Raw genomic sequence first — 25,456 nt, forward strand, 5'->3', positions numbered from 1 at the left:
GTCAGGCTATTCGGCAGCATCTTCAGTTCCGTTGGAGAGGCAGTTTATTTGCATTCATAGTGCCGAAAACATCTGCATCGATGCTGCCGCAAGTCGTTGCGACACCTTTCCAGTGTGCTGAAATGAAGCATTTGCTGGTCAGCCCAAATGAGCTATATCCAGAGCGGCAGTGACAAAACTACACTGCTAGCCAGCAAGGCACCAAGTGGCAAGCCATCATACTTAAGACTTCGGAGATCTGACCCGAATTCACGTGCACGACCTAAATTAACAACAGCATTTTGATCTGCTATGGCGAACAACCAACATCTACCAGGAGCGTGCCTGTATACAAATTTCATACTGTTTCGAGCCACTAGAAGGTGTGTGTTTCGCCGAGTACGTATTTTATATGACTAAAATGAGACAACATGCTCACATTAGCTGGCTTTATTCAGCCCTACCAATGTGACACGAGATAAAGGAATAATAAGCATAGTGCCTATGCGACTAGCTCTATACGAACTTTGCGCTACTTACTAGTATGCAGGGTATTCAGATGTATTACACGTTTAAAAGGAATTCACAGAATGCACTTTCAGCACAGCTCTTGGTTCTTTGGACTATTGTACAAAAAATCTGATGGGAATATTAGGCTGGCTGTTTTGGAGTGCTCTGGTAACCTTTATGTAAAATAAAGGCTAAACATTACTTACTGCTAGTGCAAACGGGCACCACTAATAAGGAAGCCGCAGCATCATTCAACACCTGGTTATCCTTGCAATACAGCTTTGAAAATCACTTTCACCACCTTCATAATAATACGTCCACAGTGCTCCCAAACAATCCCCCAAAACATGCCATAAGTTATAATTCATTGGTGCTTTTATGTTATTTTTTGCAGCACCAATGTAAGCATCTCACTTTTCATCACATATCAAAGAAAGTACTAGCGGTATATTGGAGTTTAGCCAACAGGCTCAAGAAAGTGAAACACCACATCTCAGAAGAATTAAAAGTGTGCAAGCCGGCACACTAAAACAAACTGACCATATATCTTTGCGAGTCAGTATGGCTCAGTGATAGCATCATGAATTGCGTGCAGTAAATGGCAATCCATCTACAGTGTAGTCTTTATAAGGCCACCTGCTCAAAATTCTGCGATTATAACAACATGTCTTCACAGATGTTGTACTTGAGCAGTTCGGGCTCACAAAATGGCCACGTGCTGTCTGATGCCGAACTCTGTCCACACTACCAGCACAGGAAATGGAGTCTCAAAAAAACACATGAAATTCGTTATTAATAAAGTGACACTGAAGTAGCCGCTGGCAGGCTGAGTTTTAGCATCTGCATAGAAAACTGAAGGTTCATGTGAAAGCGTTTTCTTTCATCAGCAAGGTTTTTTTTTTCTTTTTTTCATGTGCTGTGTAGTACATCTTTACAAACAGCGCAGAAAAATTTAGAAAGAGGACTCTGAAAAGTAGCATGTCAGTACATACTGGCTATTCGCAGTCTCTGCTCTACAGTTTAGTTGCAAAATACTGTACATTTACCTAATCGAACACCACAACTAGTGGATAGGTTCCGGCTTCATTTTGATCTTGTCAATTTCTTTCTGTTCTTACAGGCTTACATGCGCTATCGATACTTTGCCCTTCTTAAGTTTCTTTTTAAATCGACAGGTTTCTTTTCGTTATTTTCTTTATTCAAGTACAACAAAAATAAACAGTCAGAGCCTTCATGTGCATCTTCAAAAATGCCATTATTTTTCTTTATATGAAAATATTACACTATTCAACAGTTGCCCTTCTTTTTCTTTTTCTTTGGCGGAGGTCCTTCTTGCTTCTGAGAATCGCCAGAGCTAGAAGGCTTTGCTGCTGCCTCTTGGACACCGGGTGCTTTGCAGGCATCCACAAGCCACTTGTCTTTCTCGGGCAGCTCATCCACAGTCTTTGAGAATATGATGGCTCGATCCACCTTTCGCCTGGTTTCTGCACAATAAACAAAAGCAGACAGGTCACAAAAAAGCAAAAACACTAGTCTTACTCACACATCAGGATAACTTCTTTTTGGGAGAACTGGTGTTTACTAAAAATATTGTAGCAGTGCTAAGTTTGAAAAAAGAAAGGTAAACGAAGGACAAGACTTCCACTCCTTCTTCTCTTTCCTTTCTTTTTCGAACTTTGCACTACTACAATATGTTTAGTACTCACACACAGCAGATCAATGTATTGTAAAAAGTTATGCAGGTCTTAGATACCGTGGGAATTATGTTAATGTGTGGCCTCTGCTGCACAACACATTTGATGAAACTTTTTAATGTGTTCATTCGTGTGCACCACTACTTTCAAGTACGTTAAAGGGCCATCAGAAGGAGATCAAATCATGCCCTCTACACATTGTTTTATAGCAGCACGAAACAATTTTGACATGAACCTCCTTAACACCATGCACAGTAAAACATCTAATGCCATGAGTGGTTTGGCAGAAATTTTTTTCGGGGAGGAGCTCACATGTGAGCTTCAGCCTCAGCACTCATCCAGTGTTGTATATCTTCTTTGTCCCTGTCTTCTCGTGCTACGCTTCCTCAGTTAATAAACCTTAAAGGGCCAGTAAACCACACCAAGGTCCAAAAATTTTAATGAAGAGAAATATGTGCACTTTTGCTATGTGAACATGCTGCCGCAAGAGTGTTGCGAGTACGTGCTATAGTAAGGACATTACAGGGGTTAGAACATCCGTTTCAGCTGGTTTCAAATTTTTGCACGGCCTCGCCACCCTTCTTCGCTACAGGGAGGGGAGGGCGTAGCCCGTCATCGTGACTCCGCCCACTTCGGCAAAGTGACACGAAGTCAGCAAGTGACGTCATCGGCGAGCTAGATCAGTCGCAATGCCCTTCCGCTTGCTGCGGCTCTTGGTTGTTTATTGTTTACCGTGTCGCACGTGCTCCGTAACTTGACGGGCAGTTTTTGGCTCTTCGGTATTTTTAAACCTTTGCTCATGTCGAAGGCAAAGTGCGTGCAGGTGCTATGCAGTGCAAGGAATATATGCACGACAACCCGACAAATGCGTGACCAAAAGCACATCACCGCAGGGCCAAGAAACAAGGCCCACTTTCGTAGCGGTGGGTGCGAACGGGAACTGACGTTAACTTGACAACTGTTTGTTGAGACCTGGTTTAGAACAACTGGTGAACTCAGCGGTACGTCACATTGTCCATGGGCAAGTTTGCGTCACTACGCGTACAAGGAGGATCGGTCAGGCGAAGGAAAGAGGTGCGGGAATTGTTTTTCGAAATGGAGGGTCTGCGCATCGCGCAGTGCTGTAATATTCGGAAAATGTGATCGCCGCGGTCTACTGTAAGAATTGGCAAGCTTGCTTGGTGCGTGTAAAAAAAAAAAGTCGGAGTCTGTCTACTGGCCCTTTAATGTGTGTTGTGTGTGTGTGTAAACAGGGTGTCCCACATAACTTTAGTCAAAACTTCAAAATTGAAAGGCGCATTGGAAGTGAATTGAATGCATAGTATTTGCAATAGCCAACAGTTACTCTGGCTATATTTTATTTTCGCCTTAACTAATACATTTAATGATATTTAATTACACAGCTTTAGACAAGCGCACACACAAATTACACAAGCACACCATCGTTTCCACAGGTGCGCATTTCAGCTGCAGAAGTGCCGAAATTTGGGCCAGTTGGTTCATGTTACTTGAAGAAACCATGAGACCGCTTTTTAAATGCGAAGCATTTCTTAGCGAACCTCACTTTGAGCATTTCTTTCTTTCTATCTATCTATCTATCTATCTATCTATCTATCTATCTATCTATCTATCTATCTATCTATCTATCTATCTATCTGTCTGTCTGTCTGTCTGTCTGTCTGTCTGTCTGTCCGTCCGTCCGTCCGTCCGTCCGTCCGTCCGTCCGTCCGTCCGTCCGTCCGTCCATCTATCTATCTATCTATCTATCTATCTATCTATCTATCTATCTATCTATCTATCTATCTATCTATCTATCTATCTATCTATCTATCTATCTATCTATCTAGCCGCCTACGTCTGGGTGCTCTCATGATCGCCTCCTTAACTTGGTGTAGACCAAAATTTGCATGGGAGGGTAAGAGGTTTTGACGAATATGACTGCCGGGTCATGACATGAATAACGTTAAAATCTTGTCGCGTACATCGTCAAACCCTTTCCACTAGACGTGTGGCACGTACCCGTTTACCACGGGCCACGGTGTACGGGTATGCACCACAGGTGATTGACAGTTTATATCTACCCAGGAATGGCGAGAACAGACATTGTTAACTTAAATGCTAGAGCGTTATGGAAAACCAACATCGGCAGTGTTGACTCAACAAATGGAAAGAATGAAAATTAGGATGCCAGCAGGAATCGAACCCAAGCACTCTGCGTGGCAATCAGGTATTCTACCACTGAGCCACGCCAGGTCTATAAATTAGTTTGGAAAAACAGCCTACGCAGGCGTAATAGCGGTGCAACGTCAATTGTGGTTGCGGTGCTGGCTATCTAATTTTACAAGAAAGCAATAAACACTACATGATACTCCTACGATACGTACTCGTACGATACAGGCGTCATATCCGATTAACGTCTGTGGTCCTAGTGCTGAGTCTGCTTTTATAGCAGTATAATAAACATTACGTTTTTATTCCTATGATTCAGCAAGCTATATTGAGGCATTGCTCGACCCCGGGGGAATACATTAACGAAAGTTACATATGATATCCACATCACCGCACTGTAAAGTGCCCTTCGTCCGCCAGGACGACGCAGTGTCCTCTTCATTTCTTACGAGGCTGGGCGATGGCCTCATGCTGACTGAAGATGATGCCAGATTGATTGACAGCCGCTTTGTAGACTAGGCTACGTAGGCCACATACGCCCAGGTAGTTTACAAATACGACAAACACCATCCACTGATGTTGGTCTACGTAGCACTATCCAGGCCTACCAGCCTCGACGGCCTATACCTCACCAATGCGAAGGGTGGCTTCAGGTTCCGACATGTTGCCGACTCTGTCGACAGACAATTTGTCGACGAAATGACCGAGGCATCCACGAATTCCAACAGCTCTACTATACCACATACTTCACTACACATGGACCCCTCGTCACCACGATCACGACCGGATCCTATAACAAGTCGTGACCAGCTGCTGGTGCTCACTGATCACGGTGATGCCTTTGTTCAAGAACTGTCAAGAACTTCTTGCACACATGCACACGGGTTCGTGAAACGTGCGTGCATTCTCGGGACACGTATAAGCACTACATAACAGCTTACCGCTTCTGGTGTTGGTAATACCCACGTTGCCATTGGCAGCGTTACCCAACCGTAAACAACTGGTTATATATAACACATACGCGGCTCTTCAACATATATAAGTGTGCGAATAAATTTTATACAAATCTTTAGCGTCATTTTGTAATGTGTCGCTCAGTAAAAAAAGGTGATGCCACAGTCAACTACCCGACACACGCTTCGCATAACATCGACTCCCACGGTACGTGGGATCTGCCGAATTTTTTTATGGTTTCTTTTTGCGCTGGCAGCAGCGAGGCTGGGGTGCCTCAGCTGTCACTCATTAGGATCGCTACACTGCACTGCCTTGTGACTCCTAAGGGCCGTCGTTTCCGCGGATTTGTTGTGGAAATCGGGATTGGGAATTGGCACATGACACCCAAAGTTTTCGAATTAACCGGGCTGGTGCTCACGCCGCTTCAAATTATGTACTCAAATTTACATTGCAAAATATGGGAACGCAGAAATCCTTCGAATTAAGTGGGATTTCGAAATAGCCGAGTTCGAATCAATGAGGTTTTACTTATTTCTGGCATCGGAGAAAAGACGCTCAAGTTGAAAAAGGAAGGCGCTAACGCCAACCGTGCGGGAGCACAAGAATGTACAAGGAATGTCTCCGCTATTCCGTTTCACAAAGCTTGAAAAAAAAATGGAGGAAAGAGCAGGAGTAAAGGTGGTTTTACCACAATCGACAAGCTTGCAAAAATTTGTCAAATGATTAATGAAGGCAATACGAAACCTGTGTGCACTAAGAAGCATCACGACAGGTTTGTACAGTGCACTGAAAACGTGGTCTACACAATTCCATTGATTTGTGGGGTGTCATACACAGGACAAACAGGATGACGGTTAAATGACAGACTGAAACAGCATATGTACAACACAACAAAAGTGGTATCGGGGCATCTAGGTATTCATTGTAGGGACTGTGGATGCACACCTCAATTTGAAAACACTAGCATCACGTCCAAATCAACTAACAGGTTAACAAGGGAGGTTGTTGAAGCTCTAGATACAAAAAAGCTCGGTGAATTCTATGTCAGCATGCTATCTGTTATGCTCTCGGAGAAAGATGTCCGATTCCTTAGAGGACACGTTTTGCACACGCATTAGGGGTGACCATGTCATGCTCTTTCATATCTCTTGTATTTTCCTATTTTTTGTTCATTCATGTACGGTCAGTACATATTCTATGCAACTATTAAATAAACTTTCAGTTGTTAGTGCTCCCTGTGTACGTGTCGGTCCTCTTCATCTGGTCCATTGTTTACGCTGGCGCTGTTTTACTGCAAGTATGAACCAACTTGCCCAAAAATACGTCTTGACGACAACTAAGCTTCAATGTGTAGACTAGTGGTCTTACATTAAAAAGGACGAGCCAAATAAGTTCACCGTGACACATATATCTACCTGAATGCTTGATGACGCTCTTGCAGTTGCCAAAGACAGCCTCTCGTGTTGTGCATTCAGAAAGTCCAAACAGGAAACCACTGTGAATAATGTCAAGGCCAGACAGCTGCAACCAAAGCAAGAGCATTGCCAAAGAGCACTGCTCCTAAGAAATTCAAGCAAAATGTGGAACACTTGTGTATAATCATAAAGTCCTTCAGGCCATAACGACTGAACGCAAGCTCGTGAACGAGAGCATATAAGCCATTGTTGACGTTAATACTTCCAAGTTTCTTAGAAGACGAAGCAGGTCTTCATAAGAACATACAAGGAAAAACTACTTTACTGCACAAGAGTGCTACAAACAGGGTATCTAAAAATTATTGCGCTCAACGTCCCAAAGCAATGCACTAGCTAATGAGAAATGCTGCAGTGAGTACATAATTCCACATCAATTTTAACCACAATGAATTCAATGTGCACACACATCGTACCTAAGTGTATTATGTGTGTTAAGATTTGCCCGTTAAAAATTGGTTGGTTTTGTGTTTGGGTGCTGCACCCCGATACACCGTTATCTTATCATTAAATGAAACTCCTGTTAAATTAAACAGATATTCCTGGTCCCTTCTGGCTCCATTTAAAGATATTTTAATGCGATAGCGTTAAAGAGCTCGTTCCACAGAAATTCCGGTGTCGGCGTCGGTGTTAGCATCATTGGTTATGAGCGAAAAATCATCATCGTGTATAAAATGAATAATAAAAAAATCTTAGGTTTGAGTGAGAATCGAACCCAGGCCGTCTGCGTGGCAAGCAGGTGTTCTACCACAGAGCCGCTCCATTGCTTGGAACTGCACTGAAATTAACTTTAATGCTTCACAAACATACGCGTCCTATGTACAGGTGTCACAGTATGAGATGTAATATCGCAGTAAAACGGGGTACAAGCGTACATTGCCATTGGTTGTCACATCATGTGAACTGCATAACGAGTAGGTGGTTTAAAGCTCGCCACCCATTACAAAAGGCACACACATTACTGTGCATATCCCCTTACGAACACGTAGTGGGTGCTTCGCAACTTCGAAAAAGTATCACACGCGTAATTGCCGCTGGTTAAAAGCATGCCACCCACTACAGAGAGCATACACATTAGTGCACACATTCTCTTACACACAGGTAGTGGGTACACTGTTGTCATAAAAGTGCTGTTGAAGAGGGCAGGAACCTTTACCTTTACTATAGGTATGTCATGTGTGTGTGTGTGCGTGCGTGTGTGAGACCGGGCGACTGAACATGACAAGCGAAACAGAGCACCATGAGGATGGGGCCAGATATCGCTATCGCGTTCCACTCTTATAGGCAAAGCTTAAGCGTCCCCCAATTTTTACTGTATCTTCATTATGTGCAACATAGATCATAAGGATGTATTCATTACGTGCTGATGCTACTGGCAAGAAACACGGCAAACAATTCAGTGAAAAAACCGAAAGGGATGATGAAAAAATAGACACAGGACTCTGAATTTTGTCCCCGTCAGCTTTGCGCGAAATCATGTACATAATGTATCAGTTGGGAGCTCAGTTTAGCAGAGGCGAGAAATATGCATGTCTACAGCTCAAGAGCAGAGTAGACCGACGTCTATTTACAAGTAAAAACAGCTTTCGCTGAGTCCGGTGAGATAGGCACTTAAGTGTTGGGGTTGTTGCTTCTCTACAAGGGGAGAGTGATGGGAACTGAAATACAATGACCCCGAAAGTGGGAGAAATGGTACACCGAAAAACAGGCAATTTCCGCTAAATTACTAAAAGAATGCAGGTCTGTTGTGGTGATTGCGACAGGCACTTGGCTCTTAGGGTCAGGTGCCCACTGCAATCAAATGCTCTGAATGTTTCTCACCAGATACTACATATCGTGGACACCTGGTGAAAGAGATAGAACATTTTTATAAAAAAGTCCCTACTGGGTTCAAATGGGTAGCAAAGGGGCCGGGAAGCTAGTCCCTTACAGTTCCCCTTTCCGTCAGACACAGGCTAGACTTTGGAGCGCAGCGGTATCCTTTGCCGGTTGGACAGCCTAAAGCTAGTCTTCTAGGCATTCGCTGATCAGAATAGCCTCCCATTGCTCAGGGTTTTCGATGCTGTGCCTGATAGTGTTTCGAGCTGATGAGTACGCCCATATAATGTGACGTGCATGTGATGCACTGCATGTCTTACAGCGTGATGAGCATGCTTCTGGGTGTATTCGGTGCATGAGTAGTGGTGTAGGGAAAGTGCTTGTCTGTAGAAGTTTCTACATACTAGTTGCTTGATGTTTGCGTAATGATTTGCCAGGAGGAGGCTATTTGCAGTGAATATTTAGACAGTCTACGATGATTTCTCTGTAAGTAGTCATTCAATGTCCCATTTCTCCGTACTACTGAGAAACTGTTCTTTCTATATCTGGTTCTTGGGGGCACAGTCATTCTTGAGTCTCTTTTGGGCATTTCTCGTCTGGAGAGAGATGGAAGACGCAAGTGATTCTCCCAGTGGACGCTTTCTTGGACAGCGTCGTGTGCAGATTTGTTCCTAATGACCATTGCATGGTGGTCAGATCAGCTGAATAGTTCTTCTGTGTGTAGGATGTGTTCCAATGAGAACTCGGTATGCTTGAGGTGATATGAGTCCCTTGGTGTAATTAATTAAGGCTGCTTTAAAGTCAGTGACAATGCATGATGCAGTGGCTGATGGGTATGCTAAAGCTATTGCAGCCTCTTCCCCTTCGTCTGGGTGTTTGGCAAGTATATGGAGATAGTTGTTGTGATATCCATTTTTGTACCTGTAACAACTATCAGGGTCATGGCTGCTTGTGATGAATATTTGGTGACAAACATTTAGAAACTACCTTGTTAGATATGCGCTCACCATGTAGTTGTGAGGTTTGAGTGAACGCACAACTTTAAACAGCATGCATACAGGTAGGGGGACAAATGAACAAAGTTTAGCCAACAACTTAATCATCACATTAAAATCAAAGCAACAGGATGGTTTGTGATTCAATGAGCTATAGAAGGATACAGGTTGGCTGCGTCATTTGGTCCTCTCAGTTCCTGAGGCTGCAAAATAAAAAAGAAATCACGAAGTGGTAAGAGAAAGGGAAAAGGGGAGATTACAACAGAGATGAGAACAATTTACTGGACAAACTTGTGCCTGTAATGAAAAACAGCTCAGCTGATATTGCTGCACACTGACTCCAATGTCGGGAAAGCACACGACATAACAATTTGATAATCACGTATAGTACCATGCTTTTAATTCATTGTGAGGACTGCCATTTAGGCCAGCATATATAGTGAAGCAGTTTAAAGAACAGGCTGACTGCCAGCAGTATCCTATATTTTCCAACACCGGCCACAATATTGTTGTCATGGCAAATGAGTTGGTTAATACTAAGTCATGGGCTTTTTACACTAGTTATCGCACTCACAACGTGATACTGCAAGCTCCTCTAGCACACAAGTGAAAGTGATAGCAGCAATGATGCACAGGGGCAGAGGATAATGCCATGTTTAAGACAATGTGTCAGGCAGGCTGGACTGTGGGATTGCCAGCTACAAGATACAAGTATTGTTGGCAAGCTGGTTAGCAAGCTCATTACCAGTAATTTCAGTGTGGCCAGACACCCACACCTAGAAAAGGAAACTTGGACATGGACTCACGATTGAAAGTGATAATGGTCATAGCATATTTTGTGTCTTAAAAAAATGTACTGTACGTACTTATAAAATGAAATTACTTACACTAACTGCACCAACTTAAGCCATTAGGCAATCTGATAGAAAAAGCGCTTTCCTAGGCCCCAGGCATTGCATTCCATTACTAAATCAAGCCAATCTTTCTTTTTTTTTTAAAATCAAGTCTTGATTTGTTCTAAAAGGCTGGAACCTTAAACGGATATCTTCTAGTCAGAATCAACACTGCCATTTGACACATATCTGGTAATTAGTAAGTAATAAGTGGCGTCAATGCACAGACAATGCTTTAACACTTACCATCCATGCTCCACTTGTTATGATGACCCCCTGCGGAAGTAAGAGCTTCTATTACATGGCAAGAACAGCAACAAGAGATCTGGCAAGCAAACTACAAAAAAAGAAAAGAAAAACAACACAACTGTGGGAAGTAGAGTGGTATGTACAAACTGATACCTGCATGTACCAACTCGCAAGTGCAGTAATTCCTTTTAGAACTACCAAACGTATGTATGCACAGAAGGCATTGTACAATATCAAAGATGATCAGTCTGGCACTTTTTTTTGCTTCTACTGTCACTGCTGCTAACATTCTGATGCAAAGCTACTGACTGGCTGCAACTGCCTCAATCCATTCATTTATACAAGAGCTCGCAAAAAGAATAATATGAGCATTGCTGTATAAAGGAAGGTTTACTGGAAGCATGTGACGGTGGCAGGCAGCTCAAAGGATAAGAAAAATAAACGACATGAAACAAGTAAAATTGTCATAAGTCTGAAAGGCACATCAGAACATACATACTAGTTACGTGACTTCACATTTTCTTAGACCAATAGACTGCTGATCTGTACATGAATGTGTGTATATACGAAACATGTTCATACTCTCACAAGCATGCTGGTCCATTGCATCACCCCGTAATAATGAATGTGCTGAAAAAGATTTCTGAGTCAACCACACGAGCAACAGAGAATGACTGCAAGCCTGGTGTAACCCAGCAAGACTTTTCCAAGTGATCATCCAATGGCTTCAATGACGGAGGTTATTGCCTCACAAATCGACTGCCACAAATTTTTTTAGGATCTGTCAGGTACGGGCGGAGTTACAGGGATTCGTCGCACGTTGTAAGCGCTTTTTCTCTCCTTTCATACCTGCGAGCGCGCTGAAGGCTACGCAGTGGGGTAATGACAAGTAGGCAAGAAGCTACGTTCGTTCGTCAGCGAGCATCACGACCTTGAGCACTTTCTGCTCTTTCCTTTTCTTCGAATGTGCGGCTTACTTTCAGTGTGGTCGCAAGCGTGCGTGGGCACGTCGCTGCATCCTGCGGCAGCCACGGTAAGTATGCAGCTCACAATGCTCAAGTCAGCTAATGGCCGTGGACTTTGGGTATATGGCACGGTCATTTGGGTTTATGGCATCATTTGTCGAGAGAAGAGTGAGCGATTTCTAGTCGACTTAGAGAATGAATTGTAAATTCTAGGCCGTGTGCTGGGCTATAATTTTTGGCTCACATGTTCTCAGGAGTCAAGACTACCAATCAGCAGTGTTTTCTGGCTATGCTAAAAAAGTGCTGCAGGGCCCCTTTAAGTGAACTGTATGTTATTTGAAGGCAAACACTAGTAAGCAATCATTCTGATATATAAGATATTTCATTTTACGCCAAACCTACCACAATCAAATATGTGGTGTATGTATTTTCAAGCTGCCAAGATGTAACCTTACTGCCACTGTTGCCTAAAATTCATGGTGTCATGAGACTGCTGGCTACTTTCCTGTTTGGCTGTGGCTTCCTTCAGAACCTTCGACATTATGGCACTGTCATTCAGCATCAGCCACATCATTCAATCATGATGCCATTACTCATGCAGTCATTGCATGTACGGTGGCCTGCGATTGGTTATTTTTATAGAAAACCAAGTAAGCAATTCTTTAAGATTGTCGACACAGCAATTCCTACCTTAACTGCACTCTCTTGTCCTACTCTGGTTCTCACCTGGTCATATGGCCTGTTTGTCTTCATCTTATGCGCTTTCACCCTGTGTCTGTTTGAGAAGCTCCTGACTTGCTATGTCAGCCCATATTACATCTCGCACTAAGTAACTCATATCACTTGTGAAATATCTCCACTGACATTAATGTCACCAAATGCATACTATCGAGTGAAATCATTCGTGCTTTTCCATAAAACATTTCACCACTGTACCATGGTACCACTACCACAGCAAGCACTGAGACGGTGGTTTTCACACCCAGGATGGTGTCACGGCAACTCAAGGCCACCACGATTCTCCTCAAGGAGCAATGAGCACAACAATGTCGGTTTGACTGGTTGCTTGAGCTGCCCCAAAGTCTATGTCTTGTTTCGTTAAGCCTAATGAGTGCAAACCAGTGAATTACTTCTAAGTACAATAATGGTGAGTTTTCGAATAGGGGCCCCAAACGAGCCCCAAAGAAATCATGTTGAAACCACTGCGCATGCGCAAGACCCAAACAGCATTTAGGCTTCGTGGTGAGCACGCTATTTCTCAACTTTAGCGGGGAGCCTCAAAAGTTATCCCAAGAGCTTTGAGTGCAAAACATGGCAGCATACATCGAAATGACGGCTCTCGGGCAAGAACAAAGTGACCCGATTTCTGAGCAACTGATGATATTATGAATAAATAAATGTCGGTATAGGCTATCACTTTCTCCCATCTCTTTGGAATGACTGCAGAACAGAAAACATAGTATTTACCTTGCCTTTGCCTGCATGCATCAGAGTCTGGCAGTTGGCGATTGTGTTCCGCAGTGAATTCTCGTCACGGATACATGGAGCATACTGAATTTCAAAGAAGAGCCCACGACCTGTGGCCTGCACAAAGAAAGAAAGGCAGGAACCGTTAATAAAATTCATCACAGAACTGTCCTTGTGCTATAAGCGGTGGACTAAATACTCCACACTACAGTGGATTTGTGGTAAAATATAGCTGTTAAGAATGGTATGGGACAATAGCTACAAGTTTTCAGCATAAGCACAAAACGTACAGTTTTAAAGCCAGATCAACAACCTGAAAAACAGTGTGTCATTCATTCCAGAACAAAAATTCGAAGGAAAAATGACAAAATAAAGCAATGCAGGAAATGTATATAATTAACAGCAGATACATAATAATTTCATTAACAACGTGCTTGGTTTCCTGAAAAGTATAACTCCTCTCTTCCTTGGTTTTCTGAAAAATAACAGCCTTTCTCTTTCATGCAGTGTAATAAAAAAAATGGCTGCGTTTTTACAGCTAAGTATTAAATTCGTACATGCATGAACTTAACAAAGATGTCTCATCCCAAAAGTGCAACATTAGAACAAGAGGGTTGCCAAGACTTGTAAACTTTAAAGACCAAACCCCATATGCGCGAAAATGCATGCAACAGTGACGAGCGATGCGACGTAGATCGCCTTTGCACATGTGGTTGCTTGGATGGGCAAACTCCATTCACGCGACGGCTTCGGCGAGCGATCTCCACTGTGGCTGGCATGAGGGCGTTTACTCGTACCAAAAGTGGCGCGTTGTCCGCAGTATGCAATGTAAAATACGATGTTTTGTTGCATAATGGTACATAAAATGATTATCATTGTCTTGCAGTATTTTTTTCGATGCCATCACTGCTGCTATGTGTCGCCAAGCCACGTCACAGATGGCGCGGGATTTGCAGTTCCCGTCACTGAGGTCCCGTCACACATGTTCGTGTTTAACGACGTCAACGTCGCGCTCATCGCCCTTGGCCATGTTGATGAACGTTGTTGTCGGTGCGCGTCGATAAGCAAGTGGTGACAACCAGCAGTACGCCACTGATGTACATCCTGTTCTGATGTTTTGCTATTGGCTGCTTGAGCACAGCACTTCCGGGCGACGGATTCCAAATCTGAAAAACCAAGCGATCGTGCGATATCGACCACGTGACACGTCGCGCGAATGGTCCGTTTCGTCGCTTGTCGCTGTCGCGTGCATTTTCGCACATATGGCGCCTGGCTTTAATGGCTTAAAATGTGGCTAAGTATGAGCAAGAATGGCCAGGTGAACCAATGCTCTTGATTATTTTTCTTGCTAATAACAGCCACATGAAGCAACGTGAAGCATAAAGAAAGAGACTAACATTAAAAACAATAAAAATAAGTTTACGGTTACTAAGAAAAAAATAAAAAGTGAAAAAAAAGACCATTTGCTGCCCGTAGGAGTCAAACCCTCCGTACACAATGTATGCACAGCTATACCAATGAAAGCAAATGGTGGCAAACGTACTGCGGTATTTGCACACGCCTCCTAAATGTAACAGTGGCTGTATACGCTGGTGCCGCTCATGGCCGTTGTGGCTCATAAATGAAAAATATCCTCACGATCCCACTGCTCTAAGTGTACAATTGGCCAATAAACTTTCATAAGGTACATAAAGGTTGCCATGTTCGAGACCATCGCTTATCTATCCAAGGGTGAAAAAAAAAACAGTGAAGCAAAGCGGCTCGATTCTTTGTTAGTGAGAACCATATAAGTCAACAGAAGATGATGACATGATGAAAAGTGTAAACGAAATTAGGTGCTAACAGCTTATTCTGGAGGTGCATTGTTTTATTACATGTTTTTCTATGCTGATTATGTATTTAAATGATTCCAACATAAAGCAGACATAACAATGAAATCTTCTTGAAGTTCTTAACTGAAAGCTTTGTCTTCCAAGTACAGCAATTCTGCTAGTGGCAAATGCAAATCCTAAGATATGGCTGACAAACACCTTTAGCCATGAAAACCACAGGCTTAGTTAATTCTGTGTCAGCCAAGATACACCGAAAGCCAAAGGTCAAGCCTGTTGAAGTAAAACAAGAAAATTATGTATCACTGAAATAGTATTATTGTTATACTTGTGACCAATACGCTGACACTCAATGCAACTAAGCTGTTTTGTTGCATTCGCCAGTCGTCCTCACCAGGAACAGGCAGGAGCAGGAGCCGTCAGCATATAAACTAAACATTAGTTATTAGCTCAGAATTAGAAACAAGAAAAACTGAGCATCATTAAAAATTAGGCACCCAAAACAAGAAACACAGACTTCACGGCAGTGGTGATCACTCTCGTGTGATGAAGAGCCAACCTTGATCCTGGTAGGGCGCATGGCTTATGCACACGCTGCAATGACTCGTCGCTGACTGCCCCTCGAACGCATGTGACACTTATTGCGCCATGGCCACGCATGCGCACAGGTGTGCAGAGCATCATATGACAAGTTTGCCAAATTCAAATTTAAGTCGTCACGGAATGGTTGCGCAACAATCACTACGGTGAATGATAGACAAGATTTTGTCAATCCCTACACACTAATGCTCAGCATGAAGACATTACATGTGCAAGTTTTTTTTCTGCTTTGCCACTGCCTCCAGAATACTTACATAGAAGCAACAAAAAAGGAAAAGGAAAACTTTGAAAAAATGCGGCAGAATAAAACTTTATTTTTTCTGACATCATATGATATGCACAAAAAAAGAAAAAGAAACTTGTCTGGTGACACTCTTGAATACCACACATACTTCACACCTGCCTAAAAAGTGCCCTTTAAAATGTACAAATAGAAGTTCAAACAATTATTGCTTCACCTGAACATCTCTTATGGTTATTTCAGCACATTTCACGAAATTATAGCTATTAAAGAAATGAGTTGATGACAGTGGCATGCATTCAGGGGACACACAAAATGAAGCACTTACAGCTCCGTACTGTGTTCGCTTCACCACAAATGGGAGTCTGTCATCGAGTGGGAGGCAGACTATGTCGAACTCTCCCTGGTTGCAGAAATTCTGAAGGCAAGATGCAACAGCATGGATTAAACAGCTTGGATACCAGTGAAATGCAATATGTCCTTCCAAACTGGCTGCATGAGAGACATGTCCCAAAATAAAATGTCAGGTCCTTAAGAGTAAAACAATGAAGAAGCAGACACCTTATCCAGTCAATCCTAATTCCATGTAAGAACACTCACGAGAGCTTTAATGATTGCCACTATCATGCTGGCGCTTAGTAGAATAGATAAGTGGGCATATCAGAAACTTTTTCTTAGCAGCACGCAAAGTTACAAAAACAGGCAAACACTTGTCCTGTCCCCTTTTGCGAAATTTATTTCAGCCCCTGAATTTATTACTTTTTTCTGACATTAGCTCTCCCGAGTTTAGAAGGCTGTGGTGTCTTTTGGGGCCCATGTCAATTCCTCGAAGATTACATTTCTTAGAATAACAGAGAGCTGAGCTAGTTAGCAGGTATTCATGTTACAAAAGACTGGATGCGCAAACACAGACACAATAAAGAAGTCAAGACACCACACGCCACCATGGCATTTGTGGTGTCTTGACTTCTTTCTTGTGCCTGTGTTTGCATGCCCAGTCTTTTAACGTGAACACGTACCAACTAGCTCAGCTCTCTGTTATTCTAAGAAAGCGGTCATTTCCTTCTAATTATGACACAGACGGGTTTTTCTTCTAGTGTGCGCACTAACGCTATCGCATTAAAATATCTGGGCAGTCCATTAATGCATAGTCCCAGCTCTATTTTTACGAGGCTGCACGCCACGCCCATGCACGAAATGATGAACTTGTCAGTTGGTAGCGCTCTTACATACCGGATGGTGCAGGGGCCACAGTGGTTGCTTTTGTTATTTAATGATTTAGGCGACAGATAGCACTGATCATCTGTTCACAACTTTCTTTCTCGGCCTTCTCACACAATCAATGCATTCCTTCTGTGCGTTTTTGCATATCGGTAGCCTATCAAAGCTACATGTGACTGTCACTTTGCATCGCCCGGACATGGTGCCCCCTATGTCCCGGCAACATTGGAAGATCCATGTCTGGACTGCCCTCGCAAACTTCTCACACGTGCGAGCATGGATTGGCAGCAAAAACAATGGCATGGTAGCTTTTGTGTGTCGCTACTCTACAATTTCAAATTTTAAAGGACCAAAAAATTGCTTTCTCAATTTTACGCACTTCCTGATTTAATGAAATGATTCGAGTGTGGTGATCACTTCTTTAAATCGAGTTTCGCATGTACCAGCAAAGCTGTTTAGGCTTGGCTCATGATTACTGTCAAGCTCCAATAAAGATTACCTTGAAACGTGTGTGATGTTCTCGGTACGGTACTTAAATACAGCTTTCTTATTACTGACTTCCTTCTACAGTTCACTGGGCTATACAGTAGACTCTCGTTAAACGGAACCTAAAGGGACCAGGAAAATGTGTTCCATTTAACAGGAGTTCCGTTTACTGAGAGATGAACAGGGGTGCAGAATTCATGTACGAAACCAATCACATCAGATTCAGTTGTTCCATTTAAGCAGCAGTTCCGTTTAACAGATTTCCGTTTACTGAGAGTCTACTGTAGTTTTAACAAAATGTACAACTGTAGGAACCAAGAAACCCACCTGGAACATTTTTTCTTGGGTAACCGAGATCGCAAGGATGTCATACTTCTTGGTAACAGGAGACTGAAACTGAATGGGGCAGGGTTTTTTTTTTTTTCAAGCAACGTCAAGGAAACATAAACACCACTTAACAAACATTTGTTTACAAGAGATGAAATCCTTATAACTTAAAACAGTGATGCTACCACTAATTAAAGCAAGTTTCCTATGTCCTTGAATGAACAAAAGAAAGGGAACTTTAAGGGCTTGTTTTTGTTTGTTAGACACAATATTAATGAGAACTAACAGACAATAATGCCACGGAAAGTACTTTCCTTGGCATTATTGTCTGCATCATTTCTTATTAACCATGTCCTCGAATGTTATAGCGGATAACTAAGGTGACTGAGAAGTTATATAAGGTGTTTTTAGTTAACTTGTGCTAAGTCTTAAGACAGTAACACAGGTTAGACGAGCTGAATTGTTCATTGTCCTCATGAGCAACCTTGAGTAGTACTTTTGTCTCAGTGCCATGTCTTTGCAATAACTGTGCATGAGTTACAGATGGGAATGTAAGTGGGGTTGTCTGTGCCAAGCCTGCCTTTAGCACATTTATGACAAGGTGCTACAATGATATTTCAGCGCTCAAGTCATCAACATCTCACTATAAAAACTTCAGCGATAAGTATGCTATCCATAGCACAGGCTACCACAGTTGAGGTCACATGGAGGGCAGAGCTATGGTGTGGTGCCCGTCGAGTGCTCGCATAAAATATTGCCACACCTCCACAATTAATTTCGATCATTCCATCCTTTAAATTATTGTCTATCATTGTGAGAACAGAATCATCAAGACAAAGTTTGCAATATCAATGAAAACAATGACACAGCATCACAGCACTTGTCCAACATGCATTCGTTTTGGTTCTGCCAAGGTATTCGCAAGCAAACATCCATTTTGTCTTATTCTATTTGCATTTGGTCACTGATGCAATCGGAAACAGAGAAGGAGTAAAAATTGAGCACACCCAGAGCAGTTACCATACCAATATGACAGCTGTCTTTCAAGATCCCTTCTTCTATGTTCACATGCACATATTATTTTAACATGGAAATTGGAGTTATTAAACCATAGGCTAAGGCGCCCTCTTAGGTAAAAAATAAAAATTAAAAAAAAAATGAGCGCTGGAGAGATAAAGTAAAAAGCTGAATTTTGTTTTGTAACATTTCATCGAACTACTAAATGCCTGTTGCAAAGTAGATGCCTAAACTATGCCACACCAGCAGACAGAGCTGCAAGCACTTCCGGGTTTTCTCCACACACGAAGATGAAAAAAAAAAAAAAAAAAAGAAACCGACAATACGAGCGCTTACTTTATCAAATTGATAGTCAGTGCTCGTGTCTGTTTCTCTTTTTTTTCGTCTTCATGTATGCGTGCTGTTTATGAAGAAGCTCTACCAACTCGCCCAAATTGCTGCTTTGCTCAGGTTTTCTCCATTCTAAACACTGACTGAGCCCAATGCTGATCAGTTCTGGTACCTTGAAAAGAATGGCATGAAATGTCCAATGGCAACTGAGCATGCATAAATATGAAGCTGTAGTTTTCGCAGGATTTTGCTCACTACTATAGGGCAGGTTTAAAGCATGTCGGTGCTTTACATGCACGCTTTCTGGTAAGTTATACTACTGCCGGACTAGAAAAGCGCGCTAGCATTTTGTCTTACAGCCTTCGATTGCAATCGAGTTCAACGCAATGGTAGTGTTTCTTTGCGGTTAGAGCCACTGCTCAACACGAGGGGTGCAGCGACCCTGTCGTAGCTATAGGCGTTTTTGCTTGCTGCTTGGGGTCTGACGATTTTTTTTTTTTCTTCGTTGCACGTCTACTTTTGCGTGGACTGCAGTCGCAAACGCAATGGATGCAACATCAGGGTCGCAGCGACAACATGGTGGTGCGGCGGGAGGTGGAAACAGATGCACTGTGAAGGCCGTAAGATGGAATGCTCACGCACCTTTCCAGTCCGGTCGTGGTTATACAGGGATTAGCGCACCTGCAAACTAAGGAAATGACGGCTGTTGCATGTATGTCTGAACACGAAAATGCCCATGATTCACACATTAAAAAGAAATGAGGTACTAGACTGCAAGAGGGTTGAGAGCTGGGCTAGTTAGTGACTGATCATTATACCGTATGGTGAAGTAGCGCACTTTTGACGAGGACAAAGGGGACAAGAAGACACAACACTCGCTACACTCACAACTAAATTTATTTGAGAAATAACGCTTCATATATATATATAATACGTCGTATACATGTACCCACACATGCATATGAAGTATTATTTCTGAAGTAAATTTAGTTGCGAGTGTAGCGAGTGTCGTGTCTTTTTTGTCCCCTTTGTCCTCATCAAAAGTGCGCTACTTCACCATACGGTATAATGACTAGACTGCAAAACCCAAGGCATCACAGCCTCTTTTTTTTTCATCAATGCTAGTGCAATTGTCTACTAGGGAAGAACAACTGAGGATTTGCTTGACATGATTTTCATTTGACCAGTAATACAGTCGACGTCTGATTTCCCGGACCCTCAAGGGACCACGAAAACGTCCGGAAAATCGGGCAGTCCGGAAAAACGAATGCACGTGAAAACGCACCTTTTTGGTAGGTATTTTTCGCTGACGGAGAGGGTCACAGCCGGAGTAAAAGATTCCCACTGCAATTCAGCCAATGCATCGTTTAGGTGGCTCTGGAAAGAGCCGTTTATAAAAAAAGAAAAAATACGACGTGGCCGGCGCTACCTAATAGGTCAGCACTAGGGCGCAAAGAACTCCCTCCCTACCTCTGTCTGCGACCAAACACTTTGGACTTGTCCAATGATGGCGGCTTTCTTCTCCATCGTGAGCCTACAAGGGTGCTTTGTGCGCTTCGAAGGCGTGGACGAAGGCGAAGGAGCAGTCGGTGCCATCGCTGTAAACAGCGAATCCGCTCGACGAAAAGCGCAGCACGAAACAGCTAGAAACTCGGTGGATGCTGAAGGCCGGGAAACGTGATCACTGAAGATAGCGCGCAGAGCTGACAAAACAACACGTGAACGAACACAGTGAGGTTTGGCTTGGCTAAGCTACGGCTGGCAACGGATTGACACGTGCGGTTTCGAGGTTACGGCAGCCGCGGTGCGGTGCGGCAGTGCTGCTGGCCACACCTGCGATGCGAGTATGGTGGGTTCGAGGATAGGAAAACAACCAAAATGGCGGCGTCGGTGGTGACTTTGGGTCGGCGGTTAACAGTAAAAAGTCCGGGAAATCGGATGGCGAAGGCTATAAGCGTCCGGAATTTCGGACTTTTTAATACATTGACTCTATGGGGAACCTGATGGTGCCACAGATGAGTACGGGAAATCAGGCATGTCCGGAATTTCGGGCGTCCGGGAAATTGGACGTCGACTGTATACTATACACGATTTTATGCAGCTAAAAATTGGTCTCATCAGGTGGATTCAGTTTGATCACTTGAGGTTCTTTAACATGCACCTAAACCTAAATAGTACTGCACAGGTGTTGCATTCTGTTACCATTAAAATGTGGCTCTCCTGGCCAGTAATCATGTGTTTAGCAGCGCCGCAATATATAACAGCCATGTGACCAAGGCAGGTGCTCTAGCCTATGTTTATTTAGCACTGCCAGGGTAATCAAGTAGTATTGTAAAGGCTCTTTTTTTTTTAGGTTGTAAGTGCTTTGATTGATTCAAAAGAATTAAATATATATACTCCAGGATCTACAAAAGCAGACAACACTCACCAGCCTATGTGACTCTGCACTGTCCGTCAAATTAGCAGTCAGTCGCGTGAGAATTTTAAGCCTGCGATTTCGTGGTGTCAATGCCTGGAGATCTGGGTGAGCCAATGAGTACTGTGGAGGTTCTGGAATCTGTAATGAAAATGAGAATAAGTTGAAATAGAAAGAAATTAGCATTTGATGTAACTGCTACATGCACAACCGATTTTGCCTGGCTTTGTTTGTTTGTTGAAAGCTGCCTCTAAAGTACAAGTGAAGACACAGTGTAACATTGCAGAAGGTACTGCAAGCTGTTTTTGAATCCACTGATGAGTCCCAAGACTGCAATGGTAAGGACAGTGGAGAATGAAAATGCTAAGTGCTGAAACAACTGAGTGGCAATCATTTCTAAATACACTTGTACAAGATGCCATTACATCAAAGGGGTCCTGAGTCACTTTTCTAAGTAATCATCAAATGACCATTGAAACACTGTACTCCACTTGTAAACTTTCCTTGCGCACATAAGATTTGGCTGAGGTGTTCACAGCAGACAAGGGGTGGCTCAGAACACCTTTAAGGGTACTTTGTGTTATGGCGTTACAGTAGAAGGAGCTTTGCAGTATTTTTGTTCTGTTCACTTTACCTGACTAACTCAGCTTACTGTTACGGTGACCGGAAATCAGCGTATTGTATCAGTAGCCATGACTCCTCCATTTGACCCCATGCACTAATATGTGCAACAGTTCTTTTTATTATTAAAAATTTAAGTCATCATGTATGTCTTTGCGTTACCATTTCTAGCACCCATCCCAAGGTGTTTAAGACCTCAAACTATATACTGCATATTTATCTGTTTCGTAAGGGCATGTGGTTTCCTTAGTGTTTCATATTTGATGGCGTTCCTTTAGGATATAAAGTTCTAAAACAATTGAACCAATTCAAAATAACAGGTGCAGATGTCCTGCATAAGATGCACTATTTTAATCCTTTTTTCCCCCTTGACTCGACATAAAAGCAACGAGGGTGCAGGACATTACCATCAACTATGCCACAGTATTGCGGCACAAACTGGAAAGAGGATATTCACTACTACATCTAAAATTAAGCAAGGAAGAAGCCACTACCCTCCTCGGAATACACATGTCCATGGAATTATCATGCAATGGATTCACCCCACGAAATTCTCATACTTATGTCGATTTTGTGAAGTACCAAACATCTGCCAACACATGGAGTTGGCGTGCACACACCGTGAGAAAAACAATCAAGATGAAGCTTCAGAAACGCTCCAGGCAATTAAAGAAACGTGGGTGGCAATGTTAACGACACAGAGCTTCGAAGATCAGTGAAGTCTGGTAGACCAGGCACGGGTTGTGGCTGCATCAGCCAACGGCTTTCTGGACTGAGAGACCCACACACCTCAGGCAAAGAAAGAGCACGTTCTTGCCATTCAGCACAATAACTGTCAACTCCTCCTTAACTCAACAGGTAGGTTACAATTTTCGTTGAGAAATGAAGAGACAGACAATACAGCCAATTTAACTTGCCTTGTTTTTAGCACCAAGTGCATCCGCTCCGATGACAACGTTGAGGGCAACGACGTCAAAACCCACTGATAACAAAAAAGAAGCATGACTGTTAGGTGTTAAATCATACAGCAGTAATTCCGGCTGTTTTGTACATACAATACGCAAGCGACAATGCAGCACAAAGAAAGAGACACAGGGAATAAGCTGCTGTGCTAGAAACAGTAGCAATGAAGCCATACGGCACATGTTTCTTTCACCATAAACGCTTGGCCTGACAGCAGATTGTATTAACCAATCCTGAACCAAGCTGAAGACACTACATTACTTGTTTAATAAGACACTGGCTTGTGGTTTGAGGCACCCTCAACTGGACTTTCAGTCAACATATGGTAAATCCAATTCTAAGAGAAGTTTATTCAATAAACAACATGCAGTCTCACAACTGACAGTGAGTTGACCGTCACAAATCACCTTAACCATATCAAAGTGAAAGAAAGAGCCGAAAAAGCTTGAGGTGCACCTCTTTTGTTAGACACAGTTGTACGAAGCCAATATATAATGAAACCAAGGAAAGCATAACGGGAGTTATTTGCAGTACTTTACTGAACTGTAGTACTTATGAAATAAAGAGAGAGGGAAATGAGAGTGGATGGAAACACAGCTTGCAGCAGGCAGGGACATTCGCATTATATGTGCGATGGTCTTACCAACCGAGCTACAGCAGTGGCCATTCCACTGTCCACTTTCTCGGATATTTCTGTACGTGTGACACTGGAAGTGTTGACCAGCACTGCCATGGTGGTGAATGTGAATCCTTGTTCCTTTTTGTCTTTCGCCACATGGCACCACATAGCACATGATGTTTTAATAAACAACATGGCCAATAAACCCTCGCATGCTACCCCAGGCATCAAACCAGTCTAAATGACCTGTTTATTTACGAAAATTTCACACATTGTGAGACAAGCTGCTGTTGTAAACTTTTCTAAAACAAAAAGGCGGCTAAAAAGTATTTCTAGAGTTACAGTAGCCATGAAACTTAATGAGAAAAAAGGTCGTCTGGTAAATGTGAATATGGAAAGTTTTCTTTCTCGTTCCTCATTGTTACTGGAGGTAAAAAACACTTGAAAACCATAAACAACTGGCAAAAGCGAAGTTGGATGAAATAAGATAAGAATTTTTGGTTGAACATCCTCGTTCAGTGAATCGCTGCGAGGAGGGTAGGCTGCGACGTTCGGTCTTAGCTCTAGCTTAGAAGCCATGTGGCACTACAGGAAACGGCGTTCCGAGGTAAACTTCGCTACGCCTGTTCATTATGAAATAGCTAGAATGGCCTTGCAACATAGGCACTTTTCTTTTACTTGTACGTCTGCTGTAAAGGTAGGCATTCGCCTCAGAGAAGAAGCACAGCATACTTACGCTGAAAAGCGGTCTTAATCTTTTTGATCACATTTGCTCTGTCCAATTTCTCCGATCCCCGTTGAACGATTAAGTTCAAGTCCATCTTGACTGTTTCTCGTCTTTGAGTTTAGCACCTCGAGTCCTAAGGTCACTGCAAAGTATGGTAACAATATCATAGCAAGCCTGTTTATCTGGCAGATCATGTGACAATGCAAATGGTCAATCATACACGTTCTGTGTTTTACATACAACGAATCAAGACACTAAGATCCCGCCGCACGTAAGTACAACCGTAAAGTTTTTCATGACATTAACGTTTAGTTCGCCCTGGTAATTAGACAACACGTTCAGCGACTGAAGTGAAGTAGCACACCATGCAGCCACTGCCTGTACTGCTGGGGAATGGTAACAGGAATCACTACGTTTCGCCTTCTTCGCGTCAGCAACAGCTTTTGCAGTAAGCGATTATGCGCAAAGTAACTATAGCTTTACGAGAAGCAAAGTAACAGCAAAACAGGTACATACATTTAACAGCGCGACTCTCACAACGAACACACGTTTTTGCGCGTGCCGGTCGAGCACGCAGTTTGTTGACAACAATGTTGCCAGCGCAGTACAAGTTTTCCACTGAAAGACTAGTAGGTTTCTAACAAGACTTCATCAAATTATTATAAAATAATAATAAATATACAACAGCGTCTACATGCTGTTAATATTTTATATTACTGAAAGAAATTTGTAAGGAATTACCATCAAAGCAAAGATTTGATTAGTAACGGTTTCATTTTGAAATTTTGCCTCGTTCTTTTTTTTTTTTTAGATAACTGCCTGTGCCGACGAGCGTTTGCGAAATAAGCATATAGCATCGAAGGAATTTTCACTGCTGAGCTTGATTTTGCGTTG

General features: G+C 42.7%; 1 protein-coding gene across 1 annotated transcript; it reads right to left on the reverse strand.

Annotated features, from left to right (window-relative positions):
* Window positions 1-1,727: 1,727 nt before the first annotated feature.
* Window positions 1,728-25,173, reverse strand: LOC119387579 (ribonuclease P protein subunit p30). Its single transcript, XM_037655010.2, has 11 exons — window positions 25,079-25,173; window positions 24,572-24,704; window positions 23,171-23,235; window positions 21,645-21,773; window positions 17,870-17,938; window positions 16,164-16,253; window positions 13,166-13,282; window positions 10,731-10,760; window positions 9,757-9,794; window positions 6,722-6,801; window positions 1,728-1,973 (listed from the first exon to the last, which is right to left on the reverse strand). The coding sequence occupies exons 2-11, from the start codon at window positions 24,654-24,656 to the stop codon at window positions 1,777-1,779; spliced, it is 900 nt and encodes a 299-aa protein (XP_037510938.1). The 5' UTR covers window positions 24,657-24,704; window positions 25,079-25,173; the 3' UTR covers window positions 1,728-1,776.
* Between the last annotated feature and the right edge of the window lie 283 nt (window positions 25,174-25,456).

Source organism: Rhipicephalus sanguineus, chromosome 3 (genome assembly GCF_013339695.2).
Source record: "Rhipicephalus sanguineus isolate Rsan-2018 chromosome 3, BIME_Rsan_1.4, whole genome shotgun sequence".
NCBI classification, from domain to species: domain Eukaryota; kingdom Metazoa; phylum Arthropoda; class Arachnida; order Ixodida; family Ixodidae; genus Rhipicephalus; species Rhipicephalus sanguineus.